The sequence below is a fragment of the Hippopotamus amphibius genome, chromosome 12 (assembly GCF_030028045.1).
Source record: "Hippopotamus amphibius kiboko isolate mHipAmp2 chromosome 12, mHipAmp2.hap2, whole genome shotgun sequence".
NCBI classification, from domain to species: Eukaryota; Metazoa; Chordata; class Mammalia; order Artiodactyla; family Hippopotamidae; genus Hippopotamus; species Hippopotamus amphibius.
In genome coordinates this window covers 57,537,516-57,553,065 of record NC_080197.1, presented here as the reverse complement: position 1 = coordinate 57,553,065, position 15,550 = coordinate 57,537,516, and the positions used below count along the sequence as shown (strand labels likewise).

At 42.5% G+C, this 15,550-nt stretch overlaps 2 protein-coding genes across 11 annotated transcripts in view; both read left to right on the top strand.

Annotated features, from left to right (window-relative positions):
- Positions 1-4,152, top strand: part of STK38L (serine/threonine kinase 38 like) — a 77,185-nt gene extending 73,033 nt beyond the window's left edge. For 3 of the 6 annotated variants that reach the window (XM_057702017.1, XM_057702020.1, XM_057702019.1), the window contains 2 exons: positions 711-802; positions 910-4,151. In XM_057702017.1, coding sequence (XP_057558000.1) covers positions 711-802; positions 910-1,037 — 220 coding nt within the window. In that variant the 3' untranslated portion in view covers positions 1,038-4,151. Of the gene's footprint in view, positions 1-710; positions 803-909 lie in introns of all 6 variants that reach the window. The other 3 variants (XM_057702021.1, XM_057702023.1, XM_057702018.1) reach the window with 2 other exon arrangements.
- Positions 4,153-11,540: 7,388 nt separating this feature from the next.
- Positions 11,541-15,550, top strand: part of BMAL2 (basic helix-loop-helix ARNT like 2) — an 81,707-nt gene continuing 77,697 nt past the window's right edge. For 3 of the 5 annotated variants that reach the window (XR_009048447.1, XM_057702743.1, XM_057702740.1), the window contains exon 1: positions 11,795-11,854. Coding sequence is in view for 3 of the 5 variants with exons in the window: in XM_057702743.1 (XP_057558726.1) it covers positions 11,797-11,854 (58 nt within the window). In the remaining 2 variants the exon portion in view is untranslated. Of the gene's footprint in view, positions 11,773-11,794; positions 11,855-11,957; positions 12,066-15,550 lie in introns of those variants that run through there. The other 2 variants (XM_057702741.1, XM_057702744.1) reach the window with 2 other exon arrangements.

Here is a 15,550-nt window from a genome sequence, read left to right as displayed (position 1 = left end):
AAAGTGGTACAAATCAACTGGTTTGCAAGGCAGAAAAGAGACACAGATGTAGAGAACAAACATATGGACACCAAGTGGGGAAAGCGGGGAGGGTTGGGGAATGAATTGGGAGATTGTATCGCAATAAAAGTTCTTTAAAAAAAAATCTTTGAACTGTTTTTAGCATGATAAGAAGGTATTTTCATGACTTATTTTTAAACCTAATATCCCTGATTCCCTTAAAATTTATATGACTGAGAAGTTTCTGGATTCAGATTTCATCACAGATGTGTAGTCCCTTTACCCTTTGAGCCCCTTATTTTCCCAAATGACTAGATTTATGGATCCTCTACTAGAAGAATTCATTAGGTAGGATCCAGTCCCCGCAATATCTAGGGTACTTTATATAATGATAAAATTTTTAAAAAAACAACGTCTCTGCTGTTCTGCTTTCCCTTTCTTTAAGTCTTGTTTTTCCTCTTTTAAAAAAGACCCAGTATGAGAAAGCCTTGGTATAAAGAAATAAAAATTCCAAGTAAATGATAAAATTTTAACAAAAAATTATACTCCACTATGAAATCCGCTTAACTACAGGTATTTTCAAATCTGTAATAAATTTCCTTGACTATTCTAATATGTATAGAGCCACATGCAGAATTTGCAAGTAGAATTATGTTTTGGAAAATTGAGTTCAAGAAAATTTACCATGGTGACTCAATGCCTTTTTATAGGGAAAGGCCAGCAGCAATCCCTATTGAAATCAAAAGCATTGATGATACATCAAATTTCGATGACTTTCCTGAATCTGATATTTTACAACCAGGTAAGACAATCTACAACACAATTAATACTGTTAAAAGGGTATGAAGATGATGACATTTTCACCAATGAAATTCCTTTTGTTCTTGATTAATTTCTCTGTCTTTCCAGTGCCAAACACCACAGAACCGGACTACAAATCCAAAGACTGGGTTTTTCTCAATTATACCTATAAAAGGTTTGAAGGGTTGACTCAGCGTGGCTCTATCCCCACCTACATGAAAGCTGGGAAGTTATGAATGAAGATCACGTTCGCTCACAACCAGGAGAACTCAGGTAGCTGCATCACCAGGCTTGCTTGGCGTAGATAACAATACACTGAAATACTCCCGAAGACGGTGGTGCTTCTGACTACAAGAGGAAATTCTACAGGATTAGGATTTCTAAGACTACTACAGGAATTGGTTGGCAGTGCCAGCTGGCTTTTTTTTTTTTTTAATATTTTATTATTTTTGTTAACTTTATTATATGAAGGTACTGGAATAAAAGAAATGTACATCCCTTTCTAACTGCACTGCCTACATGCGTATTAAGGTCCATTCTGCCTGCGTGTGCTGTGGCTTTGTACTGTAACACCTCTAATCGATTCAGGAGAAACACATATCATTGAAAGCAACATAGGCTAACCTGTAGGTAACCCTGCAGTATCGCTGTTTTACTGCAAACCTCATGGGTCTAGATAATCAATAAAAGCCATCTTTCATAGTTGGTATTAGAACACTTGCCCTATTGGTTTGGACATCTATAGCATATATATGAAGACAATTTCTGTAATGGTTTTAAGACATTTTAAAAAGGAAATACACTGGTTATTTAAAAAATAGAATTTATCATCTTGCTGTTACACAAACTCCACAGTAGGGAGTGACAAGTTTATAATAAGGAGGAAGTTGAACACTTTCACTCAAGCACTCCACTAATATATTTACTTTGCATTCAGAAATACTGATGACCTTTATAGACGTAGTCTGTATACTCATAGGGAGATGTACTGTATTACATAAAATGTAAAGTTGCTTTTCTTGTGACAAGAGGACTTCTTTTTTAACGAGAGGACACGGCATTATTTTAATTTGATTATGGTGAGTTGAATTTAAGAAATGACCATGAAGGCTGCTTGTAGAACTCGTGTATTTTTATTAAACTATTTTTTTAAACGTCAGACTTCTGATCATGTAAATGGACTTGTAGAGAACAAAGAACTGTTTACTTTGGTCTTCTAGAAGGTTGTTACATATCATGGCTGGTTAACTTTCTTTTGATGAAAATTTTTCCTTTGATAGTACTTGTATTTATTGTGCCATTATTTTCTTATACTCCAAATGTACCAAAGATCCTGAACAGAGTGGATGTTCACAGCTGGGGAGAACTTGACTGTCCTGTGAGAATGCTGTCTTCAGATCTTTGATAGAGGCCGGTGCACTCAAGGGCGACATTGTTGATGTTTAGCTACATCTCTGTGGTTAATGTAAATGGAATTAAGGAAGTAAATGCAGGCCGGGGGGTTGTGATTAGAGAACAGGGGAGATGAGGTCAGCAGCAAATTCTGTGGGTATTTCCCTAAGAATGAAATAGTCTTTTCTAGCTCAACATTTTAATTTTAAAATGACTCTCTGAGGTTTTGGTTTCACCAGTACTGGTGGAGAAGTAATACTCCATCAGAGAATGGCCTAATGTGTGTCTTAACTGTTAACTGGTAGAATTTTTTTAGCTACAACAGTTATCAATATCGCAAATGATCTGTGATCAGAATCTAAAATGATAATTTATTTGTAAGGATGTATCTTCTCAGTGGGGAAGAACTGCATAGGATCATTATGCAAACCTACAAAAGTTTTTATAAATGATGCTGCTTGCTAGGGAGCTCCACAGTGTTTCAAGAAAGCCATCCTGGTTTTTTTTTTTCCTGCCCTGTTCTCCCCTCCCCTCCCCTTCCCTTTTCCCTTCCCTCGCCCTCCTTCCTTCCTAGTATTTGATACTTACTACGTCTTCATCTAATAGTTCATCTCCATCTCTCTCTCTTTTTTTTTTATTTCTGTGTTTGTTTTTTAATTTATTATTTTTTGGGGGGTACACCAAGTTCAATCATCTGTTTTTATACACATATCCCCGTATTCCCTCCCTTCCTTGACTCCCCCCCCATCGAGTGCCCCCCGCCCTCCCCGCCCCAGTCCTCTAAGGCATCTTCCATCCTCGAGTTGGACTCCCTTTGTTATACAACAACTTCCCACTGACTATCTATTTTACAGCTGGTAGTATATATATGTCTGTGCTACTCTCTCGCTTCATCTCAGCTTCCCCTTCACCCCCTGCCCCCTCCCATACCTCGAGTTCTCCAGTCCATTCTCTGTATCTGCGTCCTTATTCTTGTCACTGAGTTCATCAGTACCATTTTTAGATTCCGTATATGTGAGTTAGCATACAAAATTTGTCTCCATCTCTCTTATTTGGATCATCTCTCATCTAGGAGAGAGAACTATTAAAATCCCTGGGTTATCTCAATTTGACTAACTCTGGTTTTTCTAATTATAACTGCCTCTAATTTTAAAAAATCTTTACCTTATGTTCAGTTTTATGAGACTTTTCTTCCCCCTCCCCCCTGCTCCCCGGTTTTAAAAAAGGATGTTTTGCTAGTGTGGTAGTGAATGGGTAAGATATGAGAAAATTGTCACATTCTCTGGTTCTAATATGGTAACTATGCTAGTATGAAAAAATCTCATTAATTCAAGTTAGAGAGAGAGATTGATGTAAAGGAGCTGAATTACCTAAGTTCACCTTTTAATTGACTAAGAATAGAGCATTTTAGTTTCCACGTCCTTCATTCTTATTCATAGGAAGAACTTAGGAATAGTTGTAGTTTCTTGGCAGTGGAAGGGCAGTTATGGAAAGTTTACTTTGTTTAGAGCCTCATTTTTCCCTGGAGTTAACAGAGTGATTCATAATCTTTGGGGTTTCCTCTTCATCAAAAGCATTTCTTAAGTGCCTATCTAAAAGCAATTAAAGACTGTGTCTGCCCTTTGGAAGCTAAGAATTTGATTCATGATGCAAATTACCTAGATAATTTGCAAAGTACCCTTGAGACTGAATTTTCTCTATTATATACTTCCCGTGTTTCAGGTGAACCACTTAATTTAAATGACAAAACCCTAGCTAATCAACTGAGCATAATGACATTTTCTTTAAATTAGACTCTATTTTGAATTAAAGAGTTTTGTTATAAACTGCGTGTTTTTGGTTTTTCTAAGTATATAGAAAGCTTGTATAATTCAGATTTATTGATTTCCTGATTTAATGTAGACTTTGACTTTTTTATTAAAAAACCTTTGTATTAAAGCAAGTTATGTTATTTTTCTTTTATGCTTTTCTTATTAACCTAACTTTAAGTCTTTAAATTTATTGAAGCATAGTGCTATCTGAGAATAGGGAATTTCTTATAAATCAGCCTTTTATGAATGGACTATATGTCTGATTTAATAAGCTATTCATTGAATGGAAAATAATAAGTGTGTAACATTCAAAACTTTCTTTGGTTGCTAAGGCTTAAAATAGGATTTCATTTATTTCTATAATATATTTTTTCTGTTTTTTTAAACACCTGTTATCTTTGTGTAAATCTTAAAATATCTTTAAGTACATTTATTTTTGGTGTTTTATTGTAGAAAACCTTTAGGCAATCAACTCAGTATCTACTGGTAGGAGAAACAGCTATCCATCTATCAATGATCTACAAATAAATGAATCGAGATTCTAATCAGTAGAGAGGTCCCTGCCTACTAAACACGTTCTCTCTTCGAATTGCTAAGATTTCAGAACATTCAAAATAACCATTTTGCTACAACCATGATCATTTCCTCTTGATTTATTTAAATTTTATTTCCTCTGTAGAAGTGCACTTATTTCTGGAAAATTTTTAATGAAACAAACACTTGGAAGAAATATAAATACAAGACACTTAGGACTAATAGAGATATTTTAGATTTTTATGAAAAAAAATGAGGGAGATATTGCTGCTTTAAAAAGGACTGAAGTAATAAAAATAGATCTCAGTTATTTTTTAAAAAGCAATATAAATTATTCAGCAGCTGTCTGGAAAAATAATCTCGAGGCTTTTGAGTTCTGTGTTTAGTTACTGAGTTTCAAAGAAATGTTTTGGTGGCATGAGGCCTTTTTCATTGAAGGTAAGAAAAGAATAAAAACTATGTTTATAATATATCTGTTGGTGAGGTTTTTTTGGTTATATTTTCGAGTTTTGAGATAGGTGTTATCCAAAACTCAAGAAAGACTATTTTGTAAATGTATCCAACTTTTACGCTTAAAGATCACATCAAGAACAAAATAAATATTTTAAGATTCAGTTGTATTTAAACAATGAAGATAGTTGTATGGGTTTATGTACGGCTGCCCCACCCACTAGGCCAAAACCAATTAGCAGGCAGAGTTGAAACTGGAAATGCCTCAAAATAGCATGGGATATAAGTGTCCCAGGTACCACTACATCTGGCCTATGGGAGACACTGATCAGGGATCATGGCATTCTTTCTGCTGAGCTCAGAGGGAGCCAGTCAGGATCCTGTTCACCCTAGTTGTGCTCCCAACTGTTCCCTGACTGACATCAATTCAGTACTGCTGTTGTTAAGACAAAACGGTGAAGGGACTTCCTAGGTGGCGCAGTGGTAAAGAATCCGTATGCCACTGCAGGGGACATGGGTTCGAGCCCTGCTCTGGGAAGATTCCACATGCCACAGAGCAACTAAGCCTGTGCGCCACAACTGTTGAGCCTGTGCTCTGGAGCCCGTGAGCCACAACTATTGAGCTCATGTGCTGCAACTATTGAAGCCCACGCGCCTAGAGTCCGTGCTCCACAACAAGAGAAACCATTGCAATGAGGAGCCCGCGCACCACAATGAAGAGGAGTCCCCGCTCTCAGCAACTAGAGAAAGCCCATGTGCAGCAACAAAGACCCAACGCAGCCAATAAATAAATAAAATAAATAAATAAATTTTTAAAAAAAGACAAAACGGTGAAAACAGAGTATCAAAATCTGAACTTTGGAGCAGACTTGGATACTACATTTACCTTCTTTCAAAAGCATCTTGTGATTCGAAGAACTTACACCGGGACACAAAATGCTTTCACTTACCTTATTCATTTTGGTTTTTACTGCTACTCTGTGAAGTAAACATAATTACTGTCATTGTACAGATGATGAACATGAAGCTGAGTGTGACTTACCCAAACAAGGAATCAACTGCTCTCGAACCAAGTCCAGTACTCCTTCCACTGCCCCAAATCATGAGCGCGCTTTATTGACAAAGTACCTCATATGCTTGTAGACCTCAGAAAAACACATGGGAAGCTCGTGACAGAACTGTCACTTGGGGTGCTTTTGACTGCAAGTATCAGAAGATGCAAGTAAAAATGGTTTCAGCAATAAGGAAAATGAGTATCTTGTGTAAAACTAAGATACAAGATAAGGAACTTCCAGAGTAAATTTAGCCTCTCAAAAACGTCATCAAGAATATAGGTTCTTCTCATTTTTCTACTGTCATCCTCAGAGTCTTGGATGTCCCTGGTCTTGTTTCATCAGAGGGGTTTGATGGCTATAGGGAATCTGAGCATCAAATCCTCACACAAGTCTTTCAAAAGAGAAACTACTGATTGTTCATCCTCTTTTTAAGAGTAAGGAAAATCTTTTCCAGAAGCGTCCTAAGTACCCCCCCCCCACACACACAATTTGTTGGCCATAATTACGTCATCCATCCATTCCTACAACAGTACCTAAGCTGGTGACCGATTTAAAACTTACCAGGATTCACATCCCTGGTACCAGAGTGGGGCTCCCCTAGAGCACAGGGCCCCCTGATACCAGAACCAAATTCGAGTTAACCTCCAAGATAATCAAAAGGGCACCATACAGGTTTATTGCAATGGTTCTTGAAGTCACCGCACCTGGGTTTTGTTGCTGGCTCTGCCACTGCCTATGTAGGAACTGAAGGCTGGTCCATTAATGTCTTTCCTGACCCATCCGCGTACCACTGTGCTAGGCCATGACTCAGCTGCTGGGATGCCAGGTTTCTTGTCCTTTGGAGAACGAGAAGCATGGGTGAGTCTCTGGACATCGTTCAAACAATGGATGTTTGGCGCAGTGACCAGGGCTTGGTCTTTTTAGTACTATGCCATCCCTCCTCACTGCTATTTATCTCCTCAGTGGTCCGTCTCCCCCGAAGCTGTTATCTCAGTAATAGGGACCCTCATCAACTTACTTCCCCTCAGATCCAGCCAGCCATGGGCCTGATTACAAAGACTGGCCTAATCACTGTGACTCAACTACTTCGTCTAACTTGAGAAGATGGGCTTTGATTAACAGAATTCAGATCATTTCTCAGGAGGCTGTGCTAACCATTACGAAGTCATCTCTGAAGTTCCTGTTCATACTAAAACTTCAAACCCATAAACATGAGATGACATTTAAGTCTCTGCCAAAGGGAGAAATGCATTGTCCTTTGCTTTTCCTGTCCTCTTGGGTAAGACACTCATGAACAGAACTTGAGGAAGCCTCCTGTACAGTTCTGTACAATGTGGGGAGGATTGAGAACCTGGGGCACCATTCTTGCTGTAAGAGTGTCCAAAACCTGCAAAAGTAAAAATCAGTTCAGCTTTTGACCCGTACATACATACACAAATACATAATCTCTAAGGGAAAAATAGGCAATAACTCCATATATAAAGAGACGTCTGCACAACTATTCCCTCTTATCCTAAGTTTTGTTCTCCCTGTATTTTTCTCAGAATTTTAGTGTATTGCTACTTCTGTCCTCTGGCTTATAGAAATATACACACACACACACAACTTATCCCTTGCAAGAACAACCTAGGCTTAAGAAAATTCATTTTTGACAAGTTGAAGCAATATTTTCTGAAGTAACGTACTTAGAGCAACTATTTCAAAATCAACTAGGGTGCTTATTTGAAATAAGAATTTAGTGTGTGTCACCCCAGACCTACTAAATCAGAATTTCTGGGGTGGGTCTAAATTTCTATACAGTCTCAATCCAACTTGGGAGACTACGGAGCTAAAGAGAAAAGGACACTGGTTGGACTTTTCTAAAGGGAAATAATCCCTGCCTCATTGATTGCTGTGAGAACATCTATATGAAGTAACGGATGCCCAGGAGGTGACGTACAGCAGTCAGTGCTTACAGCCACGCCTGGCACAGGGTAGGTGCTCTATAAGCATTTGCAAACAAACAAATGAAATAAAGGCAATTTTGTGAGCAGCCCTACTTTCCCTCTAAGGCCAATCTCAAAATGTTTTCGCTTTAAAAAGAAACTTACATCAACTCAAAAAGCATTGAAAAGGAGTGTAGCTTTTGCCAAAGTTGTTATTATCCGGGGAAATAATGTAAGAGGGTTTGCATTACACAATGAAGCCCCCCAAATACCATTAAAAAAAAAATCTCCAATGTCCACTCCCTGTGGCAGCTGCCACTGCCGCGTGCCCTCTCTCTCATGAGTATACCCTCCTGCAATTACCTTCTGCTTCTCCCCTCCATAGGCCAAGCTCAAGCCCATCTTTCCCATTCCAGAACCCACTTAGAGGCCCATCTAAACACATTTGGCCCTCCTGTTTCTCCTAACTGCACTCCCACTCATCAACCTGCTCAGCAAATCCAAGCATCCTCCCCAGTATTCACCCTCCATAGAATGTCGGGGGTGGGGGAGTGATGGGGAAGAAGGGTAGTTTTATTTTATTTTATTTATTTTTTGATGAAGGCAATAATTAACTTTAACAAAAACATTGTTCAAGGAAAAATAGAATCATAATACATACTTAGCTCAGCATGAATTGTATGTATATAATTTGTATAATATATAAAATATAATATAAACAATGGATATTGATTTCACACCATGGGGGCTTCCCAGGTCACACATTGATTAAGAACCCACCTGCCAATGCAGGGGACATGGGTTTGATCCCTGGCCTGGGAAGATGGAGCAAGCCGTGGAGCAACTAAGCCCGTGTGCCACAACTACTAAGCCTGTGCTCTATAGCCTGTGGGCCACAACTATTGAGCCCATGTGCTGCGACTACTGAAGCCCGAGCTCCTAGAGCCAGTGCTCTGCAACAAGAGCAGCCACCGCAATGAGGAGCTCGCGCACCACAATGAAGAGTAGCCCCCACTCACTGCAACTAGAGAAAGCCTGCATGCAGCAATGAAGACCCAATGCAGCCAATAAGTAAGTAAATAAATTTATATATTAAAAAAAGCTACTTCATTTGCCATAAAAGCAAGTCTACAAATAATGTCTTGACAAACCAATAACAGCAATATAAGCATATTATTTAGTAGTGCACAAAGGGACTGTTAAATGGCTAAGAGTTTAAATTTGTTGTCTCTAGAAGCAGTATGGGAGGAGGCTTAGAAATTGCTCTTTTTATTTATAATCTCTTGCAGCATCTATCTTTTTAAACCATGCATTATTTTTGAATGAAAATAAAATAATTTCTTAAAAAATGATGTGTATAGATAATATACAAGTAAGACAGAAGTCAATGATATAGTTCTGCCTCAAAAGGGTAGTTTTAAATATCAATAATTTATTTTCTCAGTCACTTAGGAGCTCACTAATGGGCAGTTATTTATTTTTATGCATCACTGGAAATGGTGTCTTCAACTTAACTACATTCTAAAGCAGGTGAATTTTATTTATTTTTTTGGCCTGGACCAACTGATTTATCTAAGCAAATTTAAAGGGTCCCCCAAACTAAATTACATTGTTACAATCCCAGCAGGAGGCTGACAAGAATAGGAATTTAGGCAGTTCTTGCCTGAGTACTTGGCAGTGAAGCAAATTACTGAACAAACTAAGTTCCCTCTAGGATTAGCAATAATTCCTAAAGAGCAAAGCTATTTAAGGCCAAAAGGCCAAAAGCCCAGGAAACCACATTGACCAGAAGGAACTATACCATGCACTCTGCAAATTATGTTCCAAATCACTTCTCTGACATTTTGCCCAAGGAGAAAGTATGAGAAGACCACTAGTTGCAAATGAGAGATGAATTTCCTATCCATCTGTCAAGATATTTTGTGACTCTATTTCTGCCTAATCCTAGGAGGTGTAACATAACCACTCTTAAAAAAAAAAACATATCAGAATGTAAAGCTCCAGAGCAGACAGAAAAGCTAGAAAGTAGAATTTAAACTTGAACAACTGGGAGAACTCACACTAAACTATGAGGATGATTTGCCCCAAGGAATCCTGTGGGTCTGTTCTCCTCCTGAGTTATACTTCCTACGATCATGTTTAGGTTCTGGATTTCCTTTCTCTTGCTCTTAGGCTTCTGGTGGAAGTGAATCATCATTTCTAAGAAATGAGGACTGCAGTGATTCGCCTGCAAGCTTATAATGCCACTCCGAACTCCTAAGGAGATCTGCCTTTTACCATCTGGCCATCTACCGAGTGATCCCGGCCAAAATACTCATGTCTGAACCTCTGTTTGCCTACTGAGAAGACAAGAATTATAGGTGTTCAACAACCTCGCAAAGGTTGTGGAGAGGCTCACATGAGATGATAAAGGGGAAAATGCTTTGTAGGCAAGAGTGTATGCACAGTCTGTACTGCACATTTTAACCAGGATCGTAGCAATTCCACTTCACCATTCAGGTGGCACTGAACACATGTATGGGTCTAAGAGTATCCCCTTCGCCGCCGCAATCTTGGCAAACCATCTCAAAACGGTGTACACTTTGTCTGTACAGTGTAAAACCCTAGAAGCCAGGGTTTGAACACGTTCAGGGAAACCTAGGCCAGATTTTAAGAGTATCTGTCAGGTTCTGTGTGGAATTTTTCTTTCGAGCTGACAACATACGTTGGTGTGGTAGATTTCAGGCAGAGTTCCAAGTCAAAGCTAGGACTGGGATGTTTCAAGAGTGGTTTTGATTGGATGAGTCTCCGTGCGTGTTACTGAGGGCAACATCTCCTTCCACCTCCAGCAGGATAAATCCCGTCCCCACTTAAGACTGCAAATTTCCCAGGGTCCTGCCTACTTCCGACGGGAACACGGCCAGGATCTGTCCTAAGTAGCGCTCAGGACACAAAAAGCAGCTAAGTTACGACCCTGTAATGAAGAGTCCTGGTAGGAAAATGAACAGATTTAGGCTGGCTGAGGCAAAGCTTTGGTATTTTCTCTCCCGTTCCTTTGTGACCAAGGAATCTTAGGGTCCCGTGGGAGGGGAGCGAAGCAGCGTATTCCACATATGATGAGGGGCGGTCCAGCGATCCCCAAAGGATCTTGCTTCTGGGTTTACCCAACAACCGTTGCAGGATCCCGAATGGCTTCCTCGGTGACCCCTCTCTGTCATCGTACCCTCGCCTCTGCAGCTAAGCCCTTTCAAGGCAGAAAAGAGAAGGGGCCAGGGACGTCCTCCTTCCAGCTCCCACCCACCCCGGCACCCTTCCCCCCGCCTCGCTCCGTAACCCCCACCAGGCAAAGATCTCCATCCATCCTTTACCTTTTCCCCCCAAGGGAAACAACTCCAACCTCCGGAACAGGCAGACAACTAATGTGAAAGTGATCGGGGAAACCTGTTTTAAACAGGCGGCTTTCCCGAAAGGCTCGAGGTGCCGCGTAGCGCGCCTCTCAGCCCTCGGCCTCCAGCCGCAGGGGTCGGCGGGGTGGGGCCGTCGTGGCTCCGCCCAGCGCACCGCCCCCGCTCCCGCCCCCGGCCCGGCTGCGCCCAGACCCCGCGCGCTGGCGGGCGAGCCCCCGCTGGCCGCGCGCCCAAGGGCTGCAGTGGCGGCCGCCGCAGCTCCGGGCAGAGCCCCGCGGGTGCCCTTGCCCCCGCCCCGGGGCCGCCGCCTGGGCCGGCTCAGGGCGGGCCCGGGGCTCTCAATGCTGCCGGCCCCGGGGTTGCGGAGCCGGCCGGGTGGCTCCTGCGATGGCGACGGGAGAGGAGGCGGCGGCGAGAGGTGAGGCTGCGGGAGCGGCGCCCGATGCGCGAGGGGCGCCCGGGCCGGGCTGGGGGGCGAGCGGCCGGCGCGGCGACGCCAGGTGAGCGCACTCGGCGGGGGTCTGTCCGCCCGCCCGGCATCACCTCCGATGGGCTCCGGGGCCAAGGTCGTCCCTTGAGGCACAGGGGCGGCGCGGCGCCCAGCGCATCCTCCCGGAGAGCGGAGGTGGGGAGTGTCACCCGCGATCGCCGCCGGCTTTCGGACTGCCCGCAGCCCCATTTCTTGGCCCCAGGCCGGACGTTTCGGCGAAGGTGAGCTGGCGAGGCTCCATCCACCCTGTGGGCGAGCAGCCTCCCCCCGCCCACCACGGGGCGTCCACTTCGCCGTCTGCAGGGACTGCTGTGCGGACTTCGATTTTATTTTTCTCATGGGTAAACCAGTTGTCATCAGCCATTGAAGGAGCTCGGGCTGTGCGAGCCCATCTCCCCTGAACTGGAAATACTCACTTCTATTCCCTTCTTCAAAAACTGCCCAGCGGTGGGGCGGGCAGACGAGCGCGGGGAGGCAGGTTCCCCGCATTTCTTATGCTCGAAAACCACAGATTACACCGCAACAGCTCTCTATCAGCCAGAGGCAGCTCTTGTGCCATTACAGCTTTAGGAAAGCCATCAGTGGAATTTGTTTCGTTTTATATTTATTTTGGAGTTTTTGTAAATTGAGCTGTAAGCGTTGCTACGTCTTTCTCCTCTCTCTAGTATTCACTGGCGACATTCTGTGGTCTCTTCCATGTGACTACTCTTAATTGTGGGCTGATCACAAAATATTTGTTACTTAAGACGCACAGGAGGCAGGAAAAAACATAGAAATAACTAAAGGAAAACTGGCAGAGGCGAGTTCAGGGAAGCAGTTTATTCAGTCTCCACATTCCTTTTGGAATATTGTAATGAGTTTAGATTCTTCCCTGAAATAGAGCAGTGAGAAGAGGTGCTTTTGAAAATCTAATGTAGTTGTGGGGCTTTGGATCGGGGGAGATTTCTAAAATTCTGTCATTTGCATATTTGAAGTCTTTCTGGTCGATATGAAGATGTAAGCAAGCACTGGTTTGAAAAGAGAAAGCAGTATGTATCATTTTAAGCTCAGACATCCTCTCTGCTCTGGCTGTGACTGAACTCTGCCCTTTTCTGTGTTACCTGGGTTGTTATTGATATTTAGCCTTAGTTTCTTCATCTGTAAAATGGGGCTAATTATAGTATCTGTCTTATAGGATTGTTACCTATTAAATGAGATATAAATATATTTAAATACCTATAAAGTGCTTAGCTCAGTTCTTGGGAAATAGTAAGTATTCCATAAATATTAGCTTAATATGGTTATTAACTTACAGCTTCAATTTGCTTTGTGAAAGTAATGAGTCTTGTCTAGTCTATTAAGAAATTGTTGTTGCACACAAGTTAAAATTGGCCAAATTGGAAGAATATTTGGGCTCCTCTGAAAAAAAAGAGATGTGAAAATACACCTACTAATTCAAAATGGGGCTTCCACCAGGTAAGTCTTATGACACGTTTTTGGACAAAGTTTATTGCTATTTAGCTGAATATCAGATGTTAACTTGGGCGTGATCAAAACTAATCTTTCAGGTAAGAGAAGCAAAGTTTCCATGGGGGCTGGGAGGGACATCATTTATTGAGGTCCTATTATGTACCAGGCCTTTCATGAGGGAGACCTTCCTTGGCCTCATACCAGCTCTGTGATATTATCTCCCTTTCACAGATGAGGTGAGAAAACTGAGGCTGTAGCCAGAAACTGACAACCCTGAAGCTGAAATCTGTGACTACTGCCTGGGCGGCTCTCCATTCTTTCCTGTCTGGCTGGATGGTTAATGAGCAGTGTACTCACTTCCAGACACCCTTTTTATCTAAAGAGGGAGAAGAAAAAATATTGTTGCAAGTTCTCCCATTCCTGGAGGAAAAACAAAACAAAACAAAACAAAAACAGGTCTCTGTATCAGAATCCAGGGCCATGGTTTTTTCCCCTGGCACAAAATCCCTGCAGCATCCTTTTCCTTAGGCAATTTGACAGTAGGGCCCTCATGGTAAAATAAAAATCTGGGAATTCCCTGGTGGTCCAGTGATTAGCGCTCTGCGCTTCCACTGTGGGGGGCACGGGTTCAGTCCCTGGTCTGGGAACCAAGATCCTAAGATTCTGCACAGCCAAAAAAAAAAAAAGAAACTTCTAAGACTGGTGGTATGGAGAAACCTCCTCAAGGTTTGGTCTCACTGCTGAAAAAAACTGGGGGGCCTGGTTTTGAAGATGGCCACCAAAAGTCAGCTGGTTCCTAACAATTGCCAGCTCACTTGTTTTTCACAGGCTTATGGTAAACACCAAGATTAAGCAAACTGACCAGTAACTGGGCGTCCTCCTGGTAAATGATTCCAGAATCCTTGGCGTCAGTAAGCAGGCAATCTTGGGGGAGCAGGACATTTCCCAAGACTGACTGCCAGACTTGGTCTTGCGTCGAGGCATCTGAGGGGCAGCTTTCTCACCTTCCTCTCTCCCTGTTTTTTACCATCTCATGTTTTCACCTGTGATGTTGTCAGACCCAGCTCTTTTGAGGTGTAGTTCTGTAGTTACAGTGGCTTAAATTCATTTTTGTCATGACATCATTCATGACATCAAAAGTCATGCCCTAAATCAACTTTGCACAACCTACTTTTCCTGGCCTAGATCCTTGGGCCGAGTTTCAGCCTGACGTGCGTTACTCAGGGTAAACCAGGATGGACTAAAATTACTTTTCACATATTTTAGGGGGAGGAAAGAGAGAGGAAAAGAGAGAAGGGGGAGGAGGAGTGAGGAGGGGAGGAGTGGAGTAATGAGAGAGAAGGAGAGAGAGTCAGGGAGGAGGAGAGAGAAAGGGAAGGAGCTGGGGAGAAACGGTGAAAAGGGGAGGACGGGGTGGGGGAAGAGATGAGGGAGAGGAGGAAAGAAAAGGAGCACTGGGGACAAGGGGGAGGGCTGAGGAGGGATGGAGGTGAGGAGAGATGGGGGAGAGACGGAAGGGAGGGTAGGGACTGCCACCCATCAAAGTTTGACGGAAATTTAATGTTTAAAATATATGGGGAAAGAAAAGAAATTGAATGTTTAAAATATATGGGAAAGCCAAAACATTAGTAAATACAGTGCTTTCAAGGTGCTTTTTTCCTTGTGGAAAGACTTCTGGTTCTAAAAGGCATGGTCTCTTTATGTGTGGTGAACACTGATTAGAGCATCCTTTCAAAACCTCTGCCTTTACATAGCATTCAGGACATCATAAAGAAGGTAATAACATTTCATTCTATAGCCCTAATTTCAGTTGTCCCATTGAGCTGAAGACCTCCAGTTTTCCACCATGGCAGCTGAGTTACGCAGGTGCCTGGCATCTGGGTAATTAGTCAGTATCAGCACCAGCAGGGGCTCAGTGAGCCAGGCGCCCTGCAGGAGACAAGTGCACCTGAGCCCTCTGCCTGCGCTCTGAGACAGTGATTTCCTGCTCTGGTTTTTGCAGGTCTGCTGTATGGAGTGGCTCCCCCCAAATCCCAGCCCTTCTGTACGCCCTGCTTCAGCCAGTGCCTCTCTCCTTCCTGGTGGCAGGAGGTTGTGAGAACTTAGAGGGACCTACAATTTAAGCTCTTGAGCTGGGACTCCAGATGAAAGATGTTCTCCATAGTAGTGGGTAGTGTTTCTGGGTATTTGCTGCTAATTTATGAAGCACTTAGCTATGCATACCCCTCACCCTGTTTTCTTCTCTTACTTGGGTAGA